We start from the raw sequence: 20,912 nt of genomic DNA, 5'->3' as shown, positions 1-20,912 counted from the left end.
GTTGTGTTAAATTATACATAAGCACCAACCCATGAGTCATAACACAGCAGGGGTCAGAAAAGCCTGAATGAAGTCATTGAAAGAGAATGTGTAAAACAATGATTTACATTACACTATCACCAGAAAAATATCTTCAAGCAGCTTAGCTGAATTGTTACTGCTTATTCATGCATTTCATAGCAACTGTTAGTCACTTGAATGAGGTGGCATTGTTCTATATGCCGGTTATCTCTGCCCCAAGAGTGTAAGATAAGATCCTTCCGATTTACCCTAGCTGAAACTAAATTAAAACTTTGTTACCTCTAGTTGCATGAAACAAGATGAAACTAACACAACCAAGAGCTGTTGAAGCTTACAGAAAGGGGAGGAGTAAATAATCTCTATTTCATTGTGGATTTGCTATATGTTTATGCTGTAAATGTGGACTCCAACTCAGACAACAGAGGGATCTGTGAAACTTTTAACAAGCTGTGTTGCTCTCCAATTGGGTTTGTCAGCCACAAACAGGTTCACCAGGCTAGACCTCTGACTAGACCTCTTATGTGTACACCATGATCCAGAGAATCAAGGGCTGCCTACTACTACTGCTACTATATTTGTAAATATGTATGAGACATGCGCGCACACACAAATCTCTCTGATGACTCTCTTAAAATATTACTGGTAAAACTAGAACATGCTCATAGACACTTAAAACGTGCTGGCTGGACCATGTTTTCAAAACCAGAATTGGAGTTAATTGAGAATCAACTCATTTTCTGGAGAAAAATAAATCCCAAGAAAACAGGTCATAGAACCATAAATTAATCATCCCTCCTGAAAATGCAGTTAGTCTTCTCTTTGAAGATAAGTACACTTGATTTCATATGAATGATCATGGATCAGATGATGATCGTTAATCACAAAGCTTTTCAATGAATTGGTCGGGAAGGCTGGTCTAACTACTGCGGACTAGACAGGCTTCTGGCTGAGTACAGTAATGTGTGGGATGCTACTGTGCCACCTCAGGAGAAGCTCCTGCAATTCTACCTCTGCTCCCCTCTTGCTCTGAGTAAACGTGAACTACTGCAAGCCTTGAAAAAGCATAACTTATTGCCTCCTTGGTGCCCTCACTTTCTCTTCCCCAACCTGTTTGAGAGAGGATATATTCAAAGAGGAGGGCCTGGGCTCAGCTTCAGAGCTGGAATCCTGATCCAAGTAGGCTGAACGAGGTGGGGAAGCCTCTACTATTGTTAATGCCCATCTCAGATCAGTCTGTCACTCGTTTCAGTGAGGATCTTTACTAATGGCAAAGACCATTTGCAGTGTAATAGACAAAAAGGAATTAATTTTTGCACAAAACTGAGAAAATTACAAAGCTAAAGGTTGTTGTAAAGTTCTTGGAATAAGAATAGAAAGTGTAGAAATACTACATGTGAGGAAAATTGAATTAATGATACTGTTGTAACCATAATTCCTAAAGGGAAATGTAGGGTCTCACTTTTGTCCATTCTTAAAATGGATATAACTTTAAATAAAATATGCTTGGAATTAGTAGTCTATTGTGGCAACAGAGATGAAGATATTCAAACTATTTTTTGTGTCTCTAAATACTCCCCTACAATATTTTACATTTCCTGATTGCAAGTAATATTATTCCTTATTCCAATTCCAAGCAAAATGTTACAGGAATGTTAATTACTTATATCCATAAGAAGTTAAGACTGTCAGTGACCAGGGAACCTATGTCTCAGGCAACATGTAAAGATGCTCCCTTAGAGAACAAAGCAGGTTACATTTGTCACATGCTTTTGTTTTATTGTATTTTCTCACTCTAATGGATGTAGTTTGAAGTACACTTATCGTTAAACTTTTATCACCTCACCAAGACTTCTGATATTTCAAACCTTAGCTTCAGAGCTGTCTTTGGTTAAAACAAAACAAAACAAAACTTTAAAAAACCCAACACAAAAATGTTGCCTCCTTTCTGCCAGTTGGCAGATTTCTCTATAGACTTGAACCAATGAAGGGCTTAAGATGTAAAATTTCACCAAATGTTAAGAGATAGCAACAGAAGTTATATTGAAAGACTGTGTAACTCTGAACCTTTCCTTTCTGTTATTATATTTTCCTATGTTGGTATAGTTTAGGTTAGTTTGTAATGTTCTTCAGGGCACAAACTAAAGGGCTCCTACTGAAAATCATTTGGGTCCTGAGTCTCCTCTTTATGTTTCAATCTTTATAGAATTACATGCTTATGTAGTATAGTCAATTGGGAGAGACATTCATTATAGTATGTGTTAGCACTGTGTTTTCCACTTCCAACCCTCTCGGTCTAAATATTTAGGTGCTCATATTCCACAGCTCAGAGTAGGAATTTTTAGATCACTTCTTCACATTACTCTAGTTTCCACAGGAAAATGTCATTTGCTGTTAGGTGCTGAGTTGTTATTATAATAACCACTCATAATATTGTAAATTTACACCTTCAAACACCAAGGTCCAGATTTTTTTTTTGAGCTTGAGTAGTGCCTAACTGAATCTGATTCAGAGAAGAAAATGATTTCTACCCCAAAGAGTTGTTTTGGTTTGTTTTGTTTTAATAGTTCCATGTCAGTCCAAAATAACTAAGCTTAATATCCTTATCCTGGACAGCCATCGATCCCCCACCCACCCCAATGTTCTGCTGGGCTGGTATCATACATGCAATGCCTGGGCCAAAACAACCAGGAATTCAGATGCTACCCAAAACACCCAATCATACTTACCTTCAGCTTAGTTTGTAAAATCAGGTCCCAGCTGAACTGGAAAAGTATCAAATATGTTATGATGAATGTTGACATGAATAAATTTGAAGATTAATAGTGCAGATAAAAAGCACGTATAATGTGTTTTGAATCTTGTATTGGTAATATTCCATTCCAGAATGCTAATATGTAAACAAAAGTAATTCCTTTAAAATATATAACTTTCAACATCACTTCACTTCTCATGCACATTCACATTAGTTAAAAATAAATCAAGTAATCAGAATCTATCATATGTTGGAGAAACTCCATCTGCATATTGCAAGTCCATCCTTGCCTATACAAACATTTTATACATCAGCAAGAATCACAGGTGTGTATATAGTCATAAATGTGCATGGTATTTTGTAGATAAATAAGCATCTGAATGAATAAAGGCAGCTATGGTAGAAGCATAGACCTTATATCCCTTGGTAAATAAGATACAATAACAATTTAAGTAAATGAGCTGCATTAAATATCTTTATTAAAACACATGCCATGTATATCTGGTTTGTTTAGTTTTTTGTTGTTTTTTTTAGGTGGATGGCGCTGAAGAATCCACCAGACTGGGTGAAAATAAAGCAACCAGTAAGTTCCAATCCATAGGTGTTCAAGTAGAGGAGGAGAAGTGGTAAGTACACAGTTGATTGATTTCTTGAAGCAAAGGTGTAGACAGAAGTAACAATTTTCAACTATCTGGCCACAAAAAGCAGTTTATAGCTGCGACCAAACAAGTGCATGGCTGCAAACAGCTTAAAAAATGGCTGATTGGGTGAAAATCTGACCACTCGTGGCATGAGGTATCAGATAAAAATGTTACAAAATGTAGCATCTTTTATAACTTGTATCTGCTGAGCTCCCAGCCTGCTGCTGTTTTCAGAATAGGAGTGGGGAAAGGGAGTGGAGAGAGTTCAGTTTGGGGGGGTTTCAACCCCCCCCTGGAGGGGGGGACGGCTGTATTGCAGCCATCCCCCCCAAGGCTCCAATTCACCCACCACACCCTTCAGCACCAGCTGGGGAGCCCCAAGAATGAGCTCCCTCCACTGCCTTTCCCCCTCCCCTCCCATTCTGAAAACAGGGAGCGATGACAGAGAGTGCAGATCCTTGCTATGGGAACTTGGCTACAGGCTCTGCAGCTAGATTCCCCTCCCCCCTGGCACCAACAGTGAGCTTCTGTTTGGTCTGGAGTAAGGCTACAACTCGGAACACTTTGCAGAACAGGTTCGGAGTTAGAGTTGGGAGCTGCACTTCTATCTGCACCCTAAATTATTATGCATGATGTTCTTTTCAGATGCAAAACACCACCACAATATTTTAAGGCAAAAATCACACCACCTAGACAAGGTGTCCAAGAGCCTGCATGCGAAAAATCACTTTTTTCATAGGATTAAAAATTTTAGATAAAACAGAAACTAGATAAAGATAATGCATGTGTGCTTCCACAATTCATTATGTTCCTGTTTTACAAGTACATTTAAAGTGGAGTGTCATAGCTTATAACTGAGGAATGGTACTTGGTACCCTTAAAGCTTGTTTATATCCTTCCCAGTTAGTTCAATAAGAGAGGCCACCCACAAAATTGTATAAAAGCAATTTTAAAAACCTCTTTGAGAAAAAAGACAAAAAATGCATAATTATACTTAAAATATAAACTTTACTATAGAAGATAATTTCTTCCAATGTTGTCTCTCAGCAGGTTGTCTTGTCCACAGTCATATGTGAACTCTAGCTGAATTCAAATAAAATTTGTGGTCTATTGGTCATAGCACTGGGTATCAGGCTGGAGTTGATCTTGACTCCATGTCTGGATAAAGACAAGTCAATTAACCTGCCTATTTGAGTTTCCCCATCTTCAAAAGAGACATAGTGATAATTACTTGCTGACATGGAGAGGGTTAATTTTAAAATACTATTTATAAATCACTTTAAACAGATTATTGTTGCTATGCTGTTACACTAACAGAGTCACAATATACACTGTTAGCACTTCCAGGGTAACAGTTGAGGCTGGAAGGCCGAGAATTAAGTCCACTGGCTTTGTGAGGACATGAGTGTAGGCTGTAAGCTGATGTCTTGACAACTTCATCCTGCTACCTGCTCACAAGACACAAAATGCAGCATGATGGAGCTGTATCTGTAATCAAACCAATATCTACCTCACAGATGAACTGTTGATGGGTCACCCAGGTGAAAAGCTAGGTTTGATAAAGTGTTTGGGCTCTTTATTCAGGAGCTGGTTTTTCAGGCTTCACAAAACAGTTGAATATCTGTTTTAAAGAGCCATAAAGCTTTAAATACATAATTCATGACTGGGATTTATTAACCCATTGCTTTATAAAGCACTTTAAGGCACCTGGTTCCTTTTTTGATTGCTGTCTAATTAACTGTGCCCACCATCAGCACTCTCAGAAAGACACCATGTGGCTCTGTGCTACCAGCCCACCTGATAGCAGCAAAACCAGATTTCTGTGATCTGTGCATCACCAGGGGTGAGTAAGTCAAGCCAAGCACAGTAAGTCTGTAGTCTAGACAGGGCTCTAAAGCAGTGGTTTTCAATCTTTTTTATTGATGGACCCCTAAAAAATTTGAATGGAGGTGCAGATCCTTTTGAATTATCGAGGTGGGTATTCACATATTTTTGATTGATCATAGTCATCTTTTGTGAACCCCTTAGACATAGTCTGCAGACCCCCAAGGGTCCATGGAGCACAGGTTGAAAAACCACAGCTCTCAAGTATGTACTGCCAGGCAGATGCTTGGGGTAATAGCCAATTTCAGGGCTAGCTTGGGTATCTCTATACAGCATTGTAAAAAGTATATCTATGAAATAAATACTCTCAAATGAACACAGAAACACTGTAGGTATTTTTGCATTTTAAACTTCCTGGATAGGCATGTGGTTACCTACATGCGGTACCTGAGTTAAATCCCAGAAAAAGCACTCAGGAATGGGGAAGAGACAGCCTCCCTTATTGTATCCTCATTAGCTGACAGCTTAAGGTATTAACTTAGGACCTGGGTTTTAAGCTGCCCTTGCCCAGAGATGTTTGAATCTGGCTTTCTCAAGTACAGTGCTAGAAAGTCAGAATTACCTCATCACAGGTTAGGCACTTTCTGATTCTTCTCCAGCACTTCTTTTAAGGCTGACTCATTTCCCACTGCATTTAATAGTTAATGGACAAAGTGTTTTAGTAACAGCTGTTTCTGCCTCATGGGGAACAAGGTCCAGGTTAGAACAGAAGGCCTGATGTCTTCTAAGCCACTGAGCTACACATCCTCTAGCTCACTTGCTTCCTTCTAGTCCTACATATATCATTGTTTGGGCTGCCCAATGGTCCAGCTTTAAAAGAAGTACTAATGAGGAGTCTGAGTAGTGCCTGACCCAGGGGTGGGCAATTATTTTGGGCAGAGGGCCATTTAGTGAGTTTCAGCAGATTAATATTAATTTTCTAAATTTTTAGGGGCCCCACGAGCCAGATAGAATGGCCTAACAGGACGCATCCAGCCCCTGGGCCGCATTTTGCCCACCCCTGGCCTAACCAGTGGTGTTATGGTTAGAATATTATGCTGGGAAGTTAGAGAGATGCTGGTTCAAGTCTCTACTAGATGAGTAAGGACTTGAAACCTGGGCTTCTGGCTTCCTGGACAGGTGTCCTAATCACTAACCTATTGAGACTAAAATGTGGAAAGCTTCTTCTCTGGAATCTAACATCCAGCCATGGATTGTCAGCTGGTTTTATATATATATTTTTTTTTTTTTTTAAACTTTGACACAGGTACATGTCCAGAATGGGAGCATGTGCATAGCTGTACCTGCCCAGCCAGCTCGTACCAACTACACACATTCAGTCTACGTGTAGGCATAATAGAATCTAAACCCGTGTGTAAATACCTAAAATGGCACTCGTGCAGCCAGCAAATTGCCACTTGAATACACATACGAAGATAGAATTCCACCCAGCATTTGACTCCAGGGGTTTTCGCATGGATTGGAGCAAACAAAATTCCTCCCTCTCCAAAGAGGTGGAGCATCTGCCAAGCGGACTCTGATGACTGCAGCAGTAGTCTTCTTCCTTGTTGGGGGCGCATTTTTAGCTAGTGTAACTGTCTAATTGTGAATTTAGTACAACACTGCCTGACACCCACTGTGCTGTGTGATAGATAGTGCAACAGTGAACACGGTGAAGTACTGCTTCTTGCCAGGCAATAAAAGAGAGAGAGAGAGAGAGCGAGCAAGCTACACATCCTCTAACTTACTTTCTTCCTTCTAGTCCTACACATTTGGCTGCCCAATGGTCCAGCTTTAAAAGAAGCACCAGTGAGGAGTCTGAATATCTTGTGCATCTTCTCCCTTACAGGAAACCCCACACACAACAAATCTGAGCTGCTTCTACTGGGCTTCCTGAAGTCTACAGGATTTTTCTCACTGACAGTAGTTAGAAGTAGATCACAAGACCATTTAGTGCCAATTTTTTATATTTTGTATGTGCTAAGAAGATTACTAAATAATAGAGATTGTATGCTGTTACTAAATATACCAGAACATCCTCCTCCTCTAACTTTAAAACCATGAGAGAAAAGGGACTTCAGAAAAAATATGAACTGCAGTGACCTTGCTTATGTTTTTTTCTGAGCAGGTTCCTCATTACCTGTTAAACCATGGATCTGGCAGACCTTATTTTACATATTGGTCTTCAGCACCCTACACCCCATAGCTTCTCTAATGTTAAGTAAATGAGCTCATTTAAACAGGTGATGAAGGCCCATTTACCTTCTCCCTAATAACAAAAGAAATAAATATCCAAAATAAGCCAACTGCTGGTGATGAATATCCTATTTACACAGTCTTTTTTCCTATTACTTTTTATTGGTCAGGAGAACAAAATCAAGAGGTAAGATTTGCCTGTCAAGTTCTGTAGTGAGAAAACATTATTTCTGCATTACCTGATGACAGCTATTTTGGGATTCCTTGCTAATAAAGTTGAGGCTACTGCTGTTTTACAGTGGCAGACAGTAATCCATCATGTACTTCCAAAAGTGAACTGACTGATAAAGGACAACCACCAAATAGTCAGCAAATGAGGTCACTCAGGACACAAAAGGCATATAATCAGAAAAGGCCTTTTAATGCAGATGCACATGTGTATTGTAAAAGCACCTATATTATTGCATTTCTAGAGGGAAAATGTGAAAAATAGACAAGTATCTTCAAAAGTTACTAGAAGAAAAGAAAGCCCCTTTCCACTTTGGGTATGAACACATGTTCATTTGGAGCCCTTTCAAAAGGGCAGCAACTGTTATGTTCCAATTGTAACATGTTATAAGCGGGAAATGATATGTATGTAGCAAAACTAATACCATACTGGATAGAGCAGTATATAGGCTCCAAATGTACAAGTGTCCATCTTCTCAGGCTTCTTGCTAGCTTTTGCAACCTATTTCCCACCCCCGCTCCCGAGTGCAAACTTTTTCAATTAGTCTTTCTTTTAGTTTAGATGGTCTTGCATTAAACAATAACACACACTTCACATGGCTTCCTGCTTGGGCTACTATTTAAACTGCCAAAACAAGATTTTACAATCTTACCTTTGCAGTTATTCATCTGTTGTCAATCGACCTTCTCAAATTTCAGAATTCTAGGTAAGACTTTTGAAATGTGTACTTCCCCTAAATTATACCCTTGCGCTAGGGCTGGCTGACTTTGCTTGGATATTCAGCATTTTTTGTCCACACACATTCTCTACAGTGCATTCAAAAAAATATCTAAAGGATTATACTAACATAGAACAATAATAGGGAAATAGTTTCTATTTTAAGACTATATAAGGGTGCAAAAATATATGAATGAAAAAAGAAGAACCATGAACATGAGATTCTCATTCTATAACCTCACAGCTCACTTAGTCTGCTGCCTATTTGACATGAATTCTTGAAGATATATTGTCAAGAGTCCTACTGTTGCAAGACTCGCATGTCAGTGATATTGAATCTGCTAGCCATTTGTACAACTAGTTTCACTCTGCTAAAAGCATCATAACCTTGGCAGACAAACCAAATACAAGAAGCAACAGAACAGAGAGATAATGAAGCAGGCTGGAATTACTGTGTCATTGCAACTTGCCATCTGTAGGTTCCTTTGCTGTTTAAAAAAAAAAAAAAAGCCCCACAATAGAAACAAACATGTTTCTCAGAAAGAACAAGCAGCAGCAGCAGCGAGATGAGTGACCCTGCTGTTGCTTTTCAGAACAGACATTTTATTGTACTCCATACTGGTTTATCCAGTCTGTGGTTTCATGGTTTTCTGCACCTTGGGCCAGATATCTGTTGTAGTTCTCTGAAGTTGTAATTATTACACCTTGTGCCTACAGGGCACAAATGAGTACAAAAGCAAGGAATCTAAAAGCAGGTGAAGAGGCAAGCCAGAGAGTTCATGTTTTTAGCTCTTTACCCCTAAAAGTAATCTTTTGTATAAAAGCTTTCTCAAGAAAGATTTACCTACTTGTAAATGTTCTGTACATGTAAAGGCAATGTAAACTTTGTTGTATAGATTTAGTAGATCTCCTGCTAGATGTGGCATGGAACTTTAATTGACCTAAACAGATCTTTGGGATTCAGATAGCATTTTGTTAGGATAGATTATCTTAGAAATGGGTGGAGAAGTTACCTTGGGGAGCAAAATACCATTAACTGATGCACTCTGTATAAGTGTACATTGAGAGGCATTTTATTTCATTTAATTTAACTTCTATTTCTTTGAATTCCTTAATTCTAAGCTGATGCTGTTTTCTATCACCAAATGATTTTTTTTTCCAAGGGCAGATACATTACAGAGCCCGGTATCAAAAACAGAACAAGAAAAAGTAGGTCATTCTGCTGTATATGTTGAAGAGAGTCCGTCATTGGAAACACAAGTTCATATTGAAAATAGTAAGGGTATACTTCTGAAAGTTTTGAAATATAATGCTTCTGGTAATACATCATCTTGGTTAGGAGAGCCTAATGTTTTCACGTTTGGCATTTGCTTTGTGCTGGAGAGCCAGGAAGTTACCTGCAGTACAAACAGTCAGTTGATTCACAGATATGCTAAAATAAAGGCATATAACCATCTGGTTAAGTTTCACAACTTGGGGTAAATCACAAGAGAGCAAAGGCAGGCTCTGCTGCAGTTAGACTTCCTCAGAGCCATGGAAAAGAGAGCTGCCAGTGCTTTTTCCCTTCTGCCCACAAAGTTTATTGTCTTAAGAGGAGTATACTGTTTATTGATTGCCATGCTTTCTTTGGTTTCTGAATAAAAGGAGTGTGAGTGAGAGAGAGTGCACACGCATGCATGGATTGTCTAAATAATGGGTTTTTCAGTTTGGTGGCCGAATTGATAAACAAAACCAGATCAGTGTGAAGTGAAATGTTTCACTCAGTTGAAAAACTTCAGATATTGGGTTATCTCGTATTTTGTAGCTTGTCAATGCAACTGGAGCCTATTGTGAAAAAACTATAATGGTATCGCCGTGACTTACATCACTTAACCACCTGTTTCAAAATAAGTCCAGAGCAACAGCTGTTACAATAAAAATACTGTCTTATGCTGTTGTTAAAAAAAAGTGAGAGAGAGAAGAAGAAGAAGAATCTACATTTAGAATAAGGTGCACAAATACAGATAGGAAAACTACTGAGAAGATAACAACTAAAATACTGCCAGCTCTTTTCCTCCCCGCAACCTCTCCATCCCCCCTCACTGTAGGGGTATCCCCTTCTAAACTTCCATTTTACCATGCTTTGACTCACTGAGCGGCCACATCAGCAGCCATGAAATGTCAGCCTAGTGAACTGTTTTATTATTCTACCTCTCTCTCTCCCTTCCCTCCTCTAAAGAAGGAAGATAGACAGCTCCCATTCTTCCTCTGAGGCTACAAACAGATGTCGTTTTTGTTGCATAATCAGCAGTGCTGGGATGTGTCCAGGCACAGCTGATCCAGTTGCAGACGCTCAGAGCCAGCCTTAGGAGTGGGTGTAGCTTAGCCATTGGTCCTGTTTTATACTGGACCATCCTGTTTTTAAACCCTTTGTCCCCTATCTATTTTGAAATGAGGAACCAATGGCAAAACGGCCTGTTTCTCAGTTCATTGGTGGCAATACATGTCAATCATTTATCCTCATGATTCTATTGGCTGTGCCTAGATGTTGGGCAGTGCACAGCCAGGGGAGCAGCATGGTTCTAAGACAGCCAAGCAGGGAGGTGGCTTTTTGTGGTGACCCTGCCCCCTGCTGCCAATTGGCCAAGTGGTCCAGTTGCTCCACCCTCACTGCTGATTGGCCAACAAGGCGGTTGCCCTGCCCCTCACTGCTGATCGGCCTAGGGGGGCAGTGGTTTCCCACCAAAACCAATGGGATGCCCTGTATTCTAGGGATGCCTCTGTCACTCTACATGGGTGACTCCACAGGGCGCCATGGTCGGGGGGCCAAACAACATAAGGGTGAGCAGCCTGCACTCACAGCAGCACTGTCCCCATGCCAGCTGATCCCCAACCCAAGCAGGAAGAGTGGTGCCCATCCCAGTCTGCCTTCAGCCACTGCAGGAGGAGCCGAGCCAGGCACGTGCAGGTGGGATGGTGCCTGCTGCAGTCTGCCGCCTTGCTCCTGCACAGCAGCAGTGATGCCTGCCCACCTGCCTGCCAGGCACACCATGCTGCTCTGCCTCTGTACCAGGCTGCCCTGGGCCCCTGTCTGCCTGCAGCAGTGCTACTTACTGGCAGGGGTGGGGAAGAAGACAAAATACAAGTTTGCCCAGAGCACTATTTTCCCTATGGCCGGCTCTGAAGACAATGTCCAGGGCCATTGTCCCACAAGATTGGGAACCTGCTATTCCCAACACTTCAGGGCCCTGATTCTGCAGAGCAACAGCCCTAGCTGCTTGGCCAAATCCCAAGGTGCGTGTCTGCAAGCATGGGGCAGGCTAGCCCATGGGATTCCCTTTCTCTGCAGCGCAGAACACACACTCTGAAATAATCTGCCTGGGGCACAGGCACTGACTCCATGTGTGCTCTAGGGCTCAAGCAACCACCGAAACTCAGCATCCATGGAGCCACGCTTGTAGATGTTTAAAAAAAAAAAAAAAAAAAAAAAAGCACTTTACTGGAAGAAGCACCACATTACTTCAGTCTGACTCTGCAGTATCTGTAAAGATTGGGCACTTCAGCAGGGCTTTTTGGCTCTTTTAGCTAAAACTGAGTCAATCAGCTGTTATATAAAAATGCCAAGAAAGCCCCACTAAAGTCCCTGATCTATTCAGATGCTGCAGAGATGGGTAGAAGTAACTGGCAGGGGTGGGCATACGCAGATCTCAGCACAGAAATACACCGAATTAAAAGTAAAGTGCCATTTTGGGGGTTGGTTTTGGTTTTTTTTTCTTTTTTTACTTTTGTAATCACCCACCAGCAAAAAAACAAAGTCGGCGCCTATGTACCTGGAGAGTGCAGGCAGCCCCCACTTGCAGGGACTATTCCATAGGCGGTATGGTGCACCAGACAGACATGTGGGCAGGCACCACTGCTACTGTGCAGGAGCAAGGCAGAAAGACTGGAGCAGGCACCACCCCACCTGGACGTGCCCAGCTGAGCTCCTCCTAAGCAAAGATTCACCACAATCATGTGGCACAAGCTACTACTAGGAATTATCAGGCTTGCATTTTGGGCATTTTGTTCATTTGCGTTATGTTCCATAAAACATTTTCTGGCACAAGGGTAATGTCTGTTTGTAGCCCGAGTTCCTCTAAGAGTTATCAGATCCACACATACCTACTGGCCTCTGTACTTCTCTACTCCTTTCTTTCCACACACTTCCAACTTCTGCATTCACCCTTGCTGCCATATCACATTCCATTGCAACAACCATTAGTTGCTTCTGCACCTCCTAAGTCGGCCTTCTACCATTTGCAATCCCTGCAGCCCTTCTGAGTCTGCCTCCTGCGCTGACCGCACGGGTTTTTTGCTCTGTTTCCTTAATGCAGTTTGCTGGCCTCCTCCCCAATCGATGCCATTCCTGGCATCTGCACAATCCCTTAAATGGTGACAAAAGGATCAATGTCTCCTCTCTTAGGCCTCTGCCATATTGGAAACAATGCAAAATGAAGACCATATATGTGGAGGGAAGCCTCATTTTCAGCTACAGGGTAGCCACCTTAGTGAGGGTAGCCTTCACTTAATCCTATTCACAATAGCAGGAGATAACTCATATGGATACGGATAGATTGTTGCATGACTGATGACAGGCATTATAAAAATTGCAGAACCACTTAGAAATATTGTGATGCTCACAATAAAATCATCCAAGATGGCAATAATATGTTTGGAGCAGAAGCAAATTATTTATGAGAAATTAAAATAAACTGAGAATACTTTTCCCTTCTCCCCCTCCACCCCTTCATAAAAATTCCATATATAATGAATTTGTAGCTTATTGGCAGAATTAGCAAGAGGCAAAGAGTGAATGGGCATGAACATCAAACTCCCCTTACAGCCATCTGCAGGTGACTTTCAAAAGGTCAGAATCAAAGTATCCCTAAAGGTTTCAGTGGAGACATACAGTATGTTACTTACCTTGCTGTACCTGCTCAGTGCATACATAACTTAAAAACAAGATTTTTCAAAAGTCATAAGTGATTTCAGGTGCTTCAATTTCTGGGTATCCAACCTTAACATAGTCTGCGTTTCAGAGTGTGGAAGCTTAATCACTTCAGAAAGTCCATTCCTCTTAGGTGCCTCAAACTGGGCACCCAAAAATCCGAGGCACTTGAAGCCAATATTTATCATCTGGTCTATTCTCCAGGTCATCACAAGCACTAACTCAAAGTAAAAAGTTGAGTAAAGTTGTTTTCTTTCCTTAAAGCAAGCCAATTTTGGTGATTTATCAAAAAAACCCCAATGAAACCAGTCTCTGATAAAAATTGACAGCCATGACTGCCATTCCTGCAAAGCTTCCAAGAAGTAGAACCTTAGAATATCCTCGTTTCTTGAATTACTAGTTTATCACAGTGTGTCTGAGTATGTTGTTTTTGTGTTCTTCAAAGCTTCCGCAGGTTTACGCGATCTAATAGTGTAACAGCAGCTGTGCAAGCAGACCTGGATTTCCATGAGAACTTTGAAATATCATTGGATCCTCAAGAGGACACTTTGTACACTGGGCAAATATCAAGACAGTTTTCCCGAGATGCAAGCACCTCCACCGTTAGCATACAGGGGTCAGGGAACCATTATCACGCATGTGCGGTGGATGATGACTTTGATACAGATTTTGACCCTTCAATTTTACCTCCTCCTGACCCTTGGATTGATTCTATAACTGAAGATCCTCTGGAGGCTGTTCAAAGGTCAGTGTGTCACAGAGATGGACACTGGTTTCTGAAGCTTCTTCAGGCAGAGAGAGATCGCATGGAAGGCTGGTGCCAACAGATGGAAAGAGAAGAACGGGAAAACAACTTGCCTGAGGACAGTAAGTAATTGAATATAAAAATATTGCTGGTAAAAAATATTCTTTTAATACCAGATCCAACCAGTCCATAGAAGTTAATAGGTATCTTTCCACTGACTTTGGATCAGGCCACTTTACAAGTTCAATAATCAGACAGGTGTCAATACTTATTCTGCCTACCATAAAAAATGAAGCCCAGGACCTTCAAGTGCAGATTCACATATCCCAGACTTGGAGCTGTACTTAGATAGTGTTTTGTTTGAGCCTTACCTTTCCAATGTATATCAACAATATATGTTATTAATAAATATATATTAGAGCACATGTCAGTACAATATTTTTCTCTTCAAGGAATGCAAATAATGAATGTCATGAATTAAGGAGTTTAATGGTGAAAGTGGAATGCATGCACAAGCACACACGAAAATATTTAAAAACATACAACCGTTCAATCTGTGTGCCTGCCATATATGGTAATGACAGATGGCAGGGGAAAACCTAATAACGTTTTACATGGCCATCAAAACAACTAGTCATCTAGGGAAAGTGGGCAAATAGAAAATTCATGGGGCTGATATATACAAAGCTGTTACATTTCTGTACTAGAATTTCCTTGAAGTATTTCACAGTATTTATACTTACAAAAGCTTTTAAATTGAACCGCCCATTAAAAATAAATTGTTCTGGCCATAGAAAGTAGGAGTTATGTAGGCTATTATCAGTGCCTCCATGTGAAGCACAAAAATCACATGGTATATATAACCTGCAGATTATTTATCTGCTTTTTAAATCTTTTTTTTAACTGTGCTTGGTGGCAGCAGGAGGAGGAAAGGGGTCGACCTTAACAGCCCTTAGTGAGTTATCGGTTGCTTTGTGATGTCATCCGAGATTCTTGAATGTGACAGCTGTTTCCTGAGGACATTGTTTGACATTCCACTGCTGGACAGCAGTTTCCTATTCTACCTGCTGCCAAATAAAAGCATATGGTGAAAGTCACAGTAGCCAGCTCACTAATGTTGGGAACAAAAGCTTGTTGTTGTAAACTCAGAACCAAATCATGTCTTTTATAAACTCAGCAGAGTCGGAGGATTTCTTTTTTAACTGATAAAACATAAGCAGAATAAGGAATGCATCTTTTGTTTTCAGCCTTCAACTCTGACAGTGCACAGTGCATGTTTGACCTGATAACAAAATAATGACAATCTGCAACGAGCAAATTTTCCTCAGTGCCATGGCAGCTGACAGAATAATGCTTGTTCCCTCAGCACTTGAAGTAAAACGATACAAGCTTCTTTCAGACAATGCAGCCCTTGTGTGAAACAGCTGTCTTGGGGAGACGGCTCACTGCTATTTGACAGTAGCTTGTATGTTACATAGATACGTTCAGTATTATCTAACTAGGAATGAATCTACCAGATGGGACTGAATGTTTCTAGCTAGGAATGCAGTCTACTGCTGTGTATAAAAACAGGTTAAGGTTCAGCTGTTCCAGGGGGAAATACAAATATACAGAGAAATGTCTTTGGTCCTCTCTCTCATCTTGAGAAATAATTGTACGAATATACTGGTTTTACTTGACAACATTGTCTGATAAAACTGTAGCATGTGTAGTAAGCAGACTGATACTCCTTAAAGAATGTATACTCATTCTTTAAGCCAGGACACCCAATATGCCTCCACTATAGTTTATTTTTTTGTGTATACCCAAGTATTGTTTCTAGGAATTCTAGTGCTCTCTCTTTATGAAAGGAAAGAGTTAAAGATGCAAGCTTAAGTATGCAATTAAGGACTTGATCTAATGTTTATTGAAGTTACTAGGTTTTTGTCAATTGATTTCAGAATAGTTTGGATTTATCTATTACATGCTTGCTATTCTCCCCCTCTCCCCTGCCCCCAAAAGCAAGATATCACACAGTAGGCCATTAAGGAATCCTATCCATAACAAACTGACTATCCTAAAATCCTTTCCTCATATTGGCATTAAATCAGTAGAATATGATCTCAGGGTACATTTGTAGCCAGCTGAGGTACAGGAAAAAGTAGTATTCTTACAATCCTTGGTCTACATTCCATATTCATGTACAGCTTCAATATTTCAACTTGATTTCATTCATCCTAAAAAACTGCAAATAGTTCTGATTCACCACAGGTCATGGGTAGTTTGCAAGTGCATTGGTAGATGTAAATGGAGAAATTAGTCAGAACCCAAATAGTTAAAACTGCAATAGAAAACAAAGGAGGTCAGAAGACAAATGCCCACCATCATCCTGATCACTTAGCCCGAATACTTTATCCCTCTGGGCTTGTGCATACACAAAAGGTGAAGTCAAATCTTCACTATCCCTATTATTTAAGTCAAGAGTCTCTGCTTGCAGTTATGTTGGGTTTACACATTTTCATGAAAATTTACTGTTTAAAGTAAAATATAAGCAGTGCAGCCTAGGAACAAGAGCATAATGTTTGGGCAAAGGTAAAAATACTTCTCCCATCTTAACTGGCTATATATGAGAAATGGAAACTAGAAGTAGTCAAAGTTCTGACTAATTTTACTCCCACTATCCTCCCGTACTTCTGTTTACTCTGGTTTCCTATAAATATTCTCCCCTGACCAGCGCTCTCTGCATTGTCTGTTTTTCAAAGTCTCAGAAGACACAGGTCCCATATATTCTCTCCACCAGTATTTGAAGAACGAAATACAATAGCAAAAAAAAAAAAAAAAATCTACAAGCTACAAGATACTATAGTTAGGAAATGTCAATTGTACTATTAAAAAACAGATATACATTTAGGAATTGATTCTGCATCCCTTACTTAGATTAAGTAGTAGTCACCTATCAACATAAACCCAATAACTTCATCAAGATTATTTATATAATTAAATGTTATTCAAAGCAAGGATTGTAGAATCAGGTCTTCTTAACTTGCTCCATTGAGCCTTTATTCTCTTTAATAGCTGACCTAGGGGTATTTCCTGCCTTTTGTCATGCCTTGAGTTATTTAAATGCTGGCCTGTCAACATAAATAGGCTAGAATATTGGTCTATCCTAGTTTAGAAATAGATTGTGACAACTCCTATGGCAGGATCACTTCATATGCACAAGATGCTTCTGACATTTGTGTTGAAGTTGTTAGTCTTGGTCCCAGTGACTGAGTCAATCATTCTTTTCTGTGTTATTCTGTTTGGGCTTTTTGCCTTCTTTAGCCTTGCATTTATTTCTATATCATTCCAAAGAGAGGACTGAGCAATTTATAGACCTAATAGAATTGATGGTCCCTGCCCAAAGGACCTACAATTAAGCTTAGGCATACAAATGATGAGAAAAAAATCAGTAACTTAAAGGCTTCTCTCCACAAGGAGATTGATTGGTATAACTGATACAAAATAAGTGTCCCATGTGGATGTTTTTCTGGAAGAATAATAAAAAACACAACAGTAAGTGTTTCACATTTTGAAATAATGCCCACATGGTGGAGTTATTTTAGAATAATTATTGGAAAATAGCTATAGCAGAATAGTTATTCACTAACAGCTATGACAATAGATTCCCCCCCCAGTAGACCAGTTCAGGAAGTAGATTTAGAAGGAAAAGTGGATCACAGCAAAACAGATGACAACTACCAGTATCACCACCCTTCTGAAACAAGATACCTCACTGCACACACTTTTCCCCAGAGGGAGGTATGAAGGCAACACGTGACAGATGTTAGTCACATTACTTAATACACTTCTGTAAAGTCATTCACGTCTGACAGTAATGAGTGTAGTATGAGAAACTACAGATTAGAAGGTAACATGAGTCAACTTCTGTACCCGTTTCCAACTGTTATGACTGCGTCTTGGATTCTGGTAGTTTGCCATTTGCTTTGTAAATGTCGGTGTTCTATGAATTGAAGGTGTCAGTTTAAGTATTTTTTGTCTTCTGGATCCCCCTCCCCTGTTGCAAAGGGCTTCATCTCTGATTAATATATTTTGACTCTTATATTTTCACTTTCCTGTGTTTGGCCCCAAACTGTTGTGGTTTTTTTGCAAGTGTAGAGCCTCTCAGGATTTTATCCAGAGAAAGAGTACGGCAGCACGTTTCTTTTTTTTTTTTTTTTTATTGTTTCTTAGTTCCTTTCTTTCTGGCAGCGGAAGTTTTGTCTGAATTAGAGAGAAGAGCATTCTGCCTTCAAAATTAAAAGCAACATATATTTTTGAGGCAGAACTGGAAAGACTTTGCTTTCTGGGAAGATCCCTTTCAGTCTGTCATGTTCTTTGTCAACAGCTTAAAAAAATCTTCTGCGCCAGGGTTGGTTGTGCTAGCTGGTAGAACATTAATACACTGCTTGTTTTGAGGGGCAAGAAATCAGCGACACTTGACTAGATACATCAGCAGCTATAACAGAAACAGTAACAATGGAGAACAGCATCAGCATGCACCTCACAGTCAGCTAGGATGGTGATTTTCAGAGAAACAGCCAGTCGCTAGGCAGCCAGGCCTTCCTTTCTTCCCTAATTCTACCTCATGATAATTTTGAAATATTAAAAACTTTTATAGCTTGAAAAAAAAAGAAAGAGGAATGATTCCCTACCCTCATGGCAAAAGTTATTTTTACTTCATTTGGGAATATGCTCCCAACATGATTTCCCACAGTCACTGTCCATCCTACAAACAACACTTTCTTCATTTTTAATAAGAAGTTTAGAGCCCATTCTCTCCCCGTCTCTACTCTTGGGCTCTGTTGCAAAGTGTCGGATGGCCACGCTCCAGATGAGGCAGCTGTGCTGAAATGTACTCAGTGGGAAGAGTTTTCATAACAATGGAAACCACATGAAAGCTCTCGGAGTACCTCCTCCCTACTATTGAAGCCTCCTTTCAGTTGAGTGGTTTGCACATTGGGTTGCATAAATGACTAGACACACCAAGGGGTCCATTTTCAGCACTGTGCGCAGGGAATTAGACACGCAAGTCTTACTAACAATAATGAGACTGGTGTGTAGAATTCCCTGCACAGTGTGTTGAAAATATCCCACTTAGTGAATCTTCCAGTTCACAGCTATTTCTTGGTAGTGGTCATCTGAGCTATGGGAACAAAGTAAAAGGCTTGGGGTGGAGAGAGGGTGTATATGACTCTTTTCCAGATAAAACTGGAACATTTTTCCCCAGCCAGCTTTTTATTCCTCCTTCCTACTCTACATACAACTTTGCAACCATAAGGCCCATAAGCGTAGCAGTACAAATTAGAAAGCAAAATATGGGTCTGTGATTGTATACGTGCTTTCAATTAAGCACACTTCAGCATCGAATGATAGCTTTATACCTACTTGGTCCATTTATGTAAGTGTTCTTGGCTATCCAGAAAAAAAAAAAATTGGCTTATAGTTATTTTGTGGCAGCACTCTGGTAGCAAATGGATAATATGGGCCCTGCTGGGTCACCAGAGTTCTTGGCTTGTTTTACAAGTCAAATAAGTTCATGGTATTTTCCCCCAAAGAGGTCTCCAAACGTTGTGTTACAGTGGAGGAGAGAGGCAGCATGGTCCATAGACATGGCACAGAAGACCTGGAATCTATTCTAGATTGTGCCAGTGGTCTGCTGCGAAGCGTCATAGCCGAGGTCACATTGCTCTGTGCCTCCGTTTCCCCTCCTTCATGTGTCCATCTCAAGTTCAGCCAACCTGTTATAGAACCATATGCCAAGATCTCTGATGTGCTGCACAGATCTTTATATACTGTTCTGATGGTCCATGGAAGCTTAGCTTAGCTGGCCAGATGAAGACTCTCTCAGTGGGCCTGAGTCTTCAAGAGGTAAAGAACCAATACAGAAGCTCCTTGATATCTTCCTTTAGGACCTGGCTGGGTCATTATCTGCTGCTCAAATGTCTATGGCAGCTGGATAAAACTAAAAGCAACCCTGAGACTTCTACAAGTTGTGCTGGTGGCTGAAAAAAAAGCTTCTGGGTTGCCTTTGGGCTCTGACCTAAAAGCCTACTGTCTCTTTTGGGGACCAGCATAACCTAGCAGCACTTGGCCAGTCCCTAGAATTAAGCCTTATATTTCTAAGTGAAATAGCAGAGGTATTGGTAGAAGTAGGGTTTCCCAAGTACCGAATATGTTGTCTTGCAAGTTTGTAACAATTTCTTCAAGCTCTTTGCTAATCTGCAAGTGGGCCAGTCTACCATAAAAAGTTTTGCCTCTATTGCCTGTTGCCTAGAGATGCAATTTTCTGCAACATTTCTCTATGAGCAAACCCCTTAGTATGATTGCAGTTACACCAGCATATTTTCCAATTCTGATTCATTTCATTTGGGGAAACCAGTATAAGCTATACCAGCAAAACTGTGGTTTAGCCTATAAAAGTTGCATATGTGCACACTAATAGGGTTTGTAGTAGTGCTGTAATGTTATCTATAATGCCAACTACTACATAGCTTTTCATTCGCTTATATGTTTCAATCTCTGCAGTAAAGGGGACTCTAACACAGTGGCTGACCAACATTTGCTTTCCTTTCAGTTCTAGGGAAGATTCGAACTGCAGTGGGCAGTGCCCAACTTCTCATGGCCCAGAAATTTTACCAGTTCAGAGAACTGTGTGAAGAAAACCTGGTATGTAGCATGTATTATAGTTATGACTGTGCATCTATCACTGCTAGGGAACTGACTCTGAGTTACTACATCCTAAATTAGACGAGATTTTTTTT

General features: G+C 40.3%; 1 protein-coding gene across 1 annotated transcript in view; it reads left to right on the top strand.

The window, feature by feature from the left end:
* The window catches only part of DLGAP1 (DLG associated protein 1), a 719,594-nt gene that overhangs the window by 688,398 nt on the left and 10,284 nt on the right, over positions 1–20,912 (top strand). Inside the window, exons 10-12 of the mRNA XM_025210860.1 lie at positions 3,308–3,399; positions 13,831–14,252; positions 20,726–20,817. Coding sequence (XP_025066645.1) covers positions 3,308–3,399; positions 13,831–14,252; positions 20,726–20,817 — 606 coding nt within the window. The remainder of the gene's footprint in view (positions 1–3,307; positions 3,400–13,830; positions 14,253–20,725; positions 20,818–20,912) is intronic.

The sequence above is a fragment of the Alligator sinensis genome, unplaced genomic scaffold, assembly GCF_000455745.1.
Source record: "Alligator sinensis unplaced genomic scaffold, ASM45574v1 scaffold168_1, whole genome shotgun sequence".
Taxonomy (NCBI): domain Eukaryota; kingdom Metazoa; phylum Chordata; order Crocodylia; family Alligatoridae; genus Alligator; species Alligator sinensis.
The sequence above is the reverse complement of the archived record's forward strand: the minus strand, read 5'-3'. Positions and strand labels throughout refer to the sequence as shown.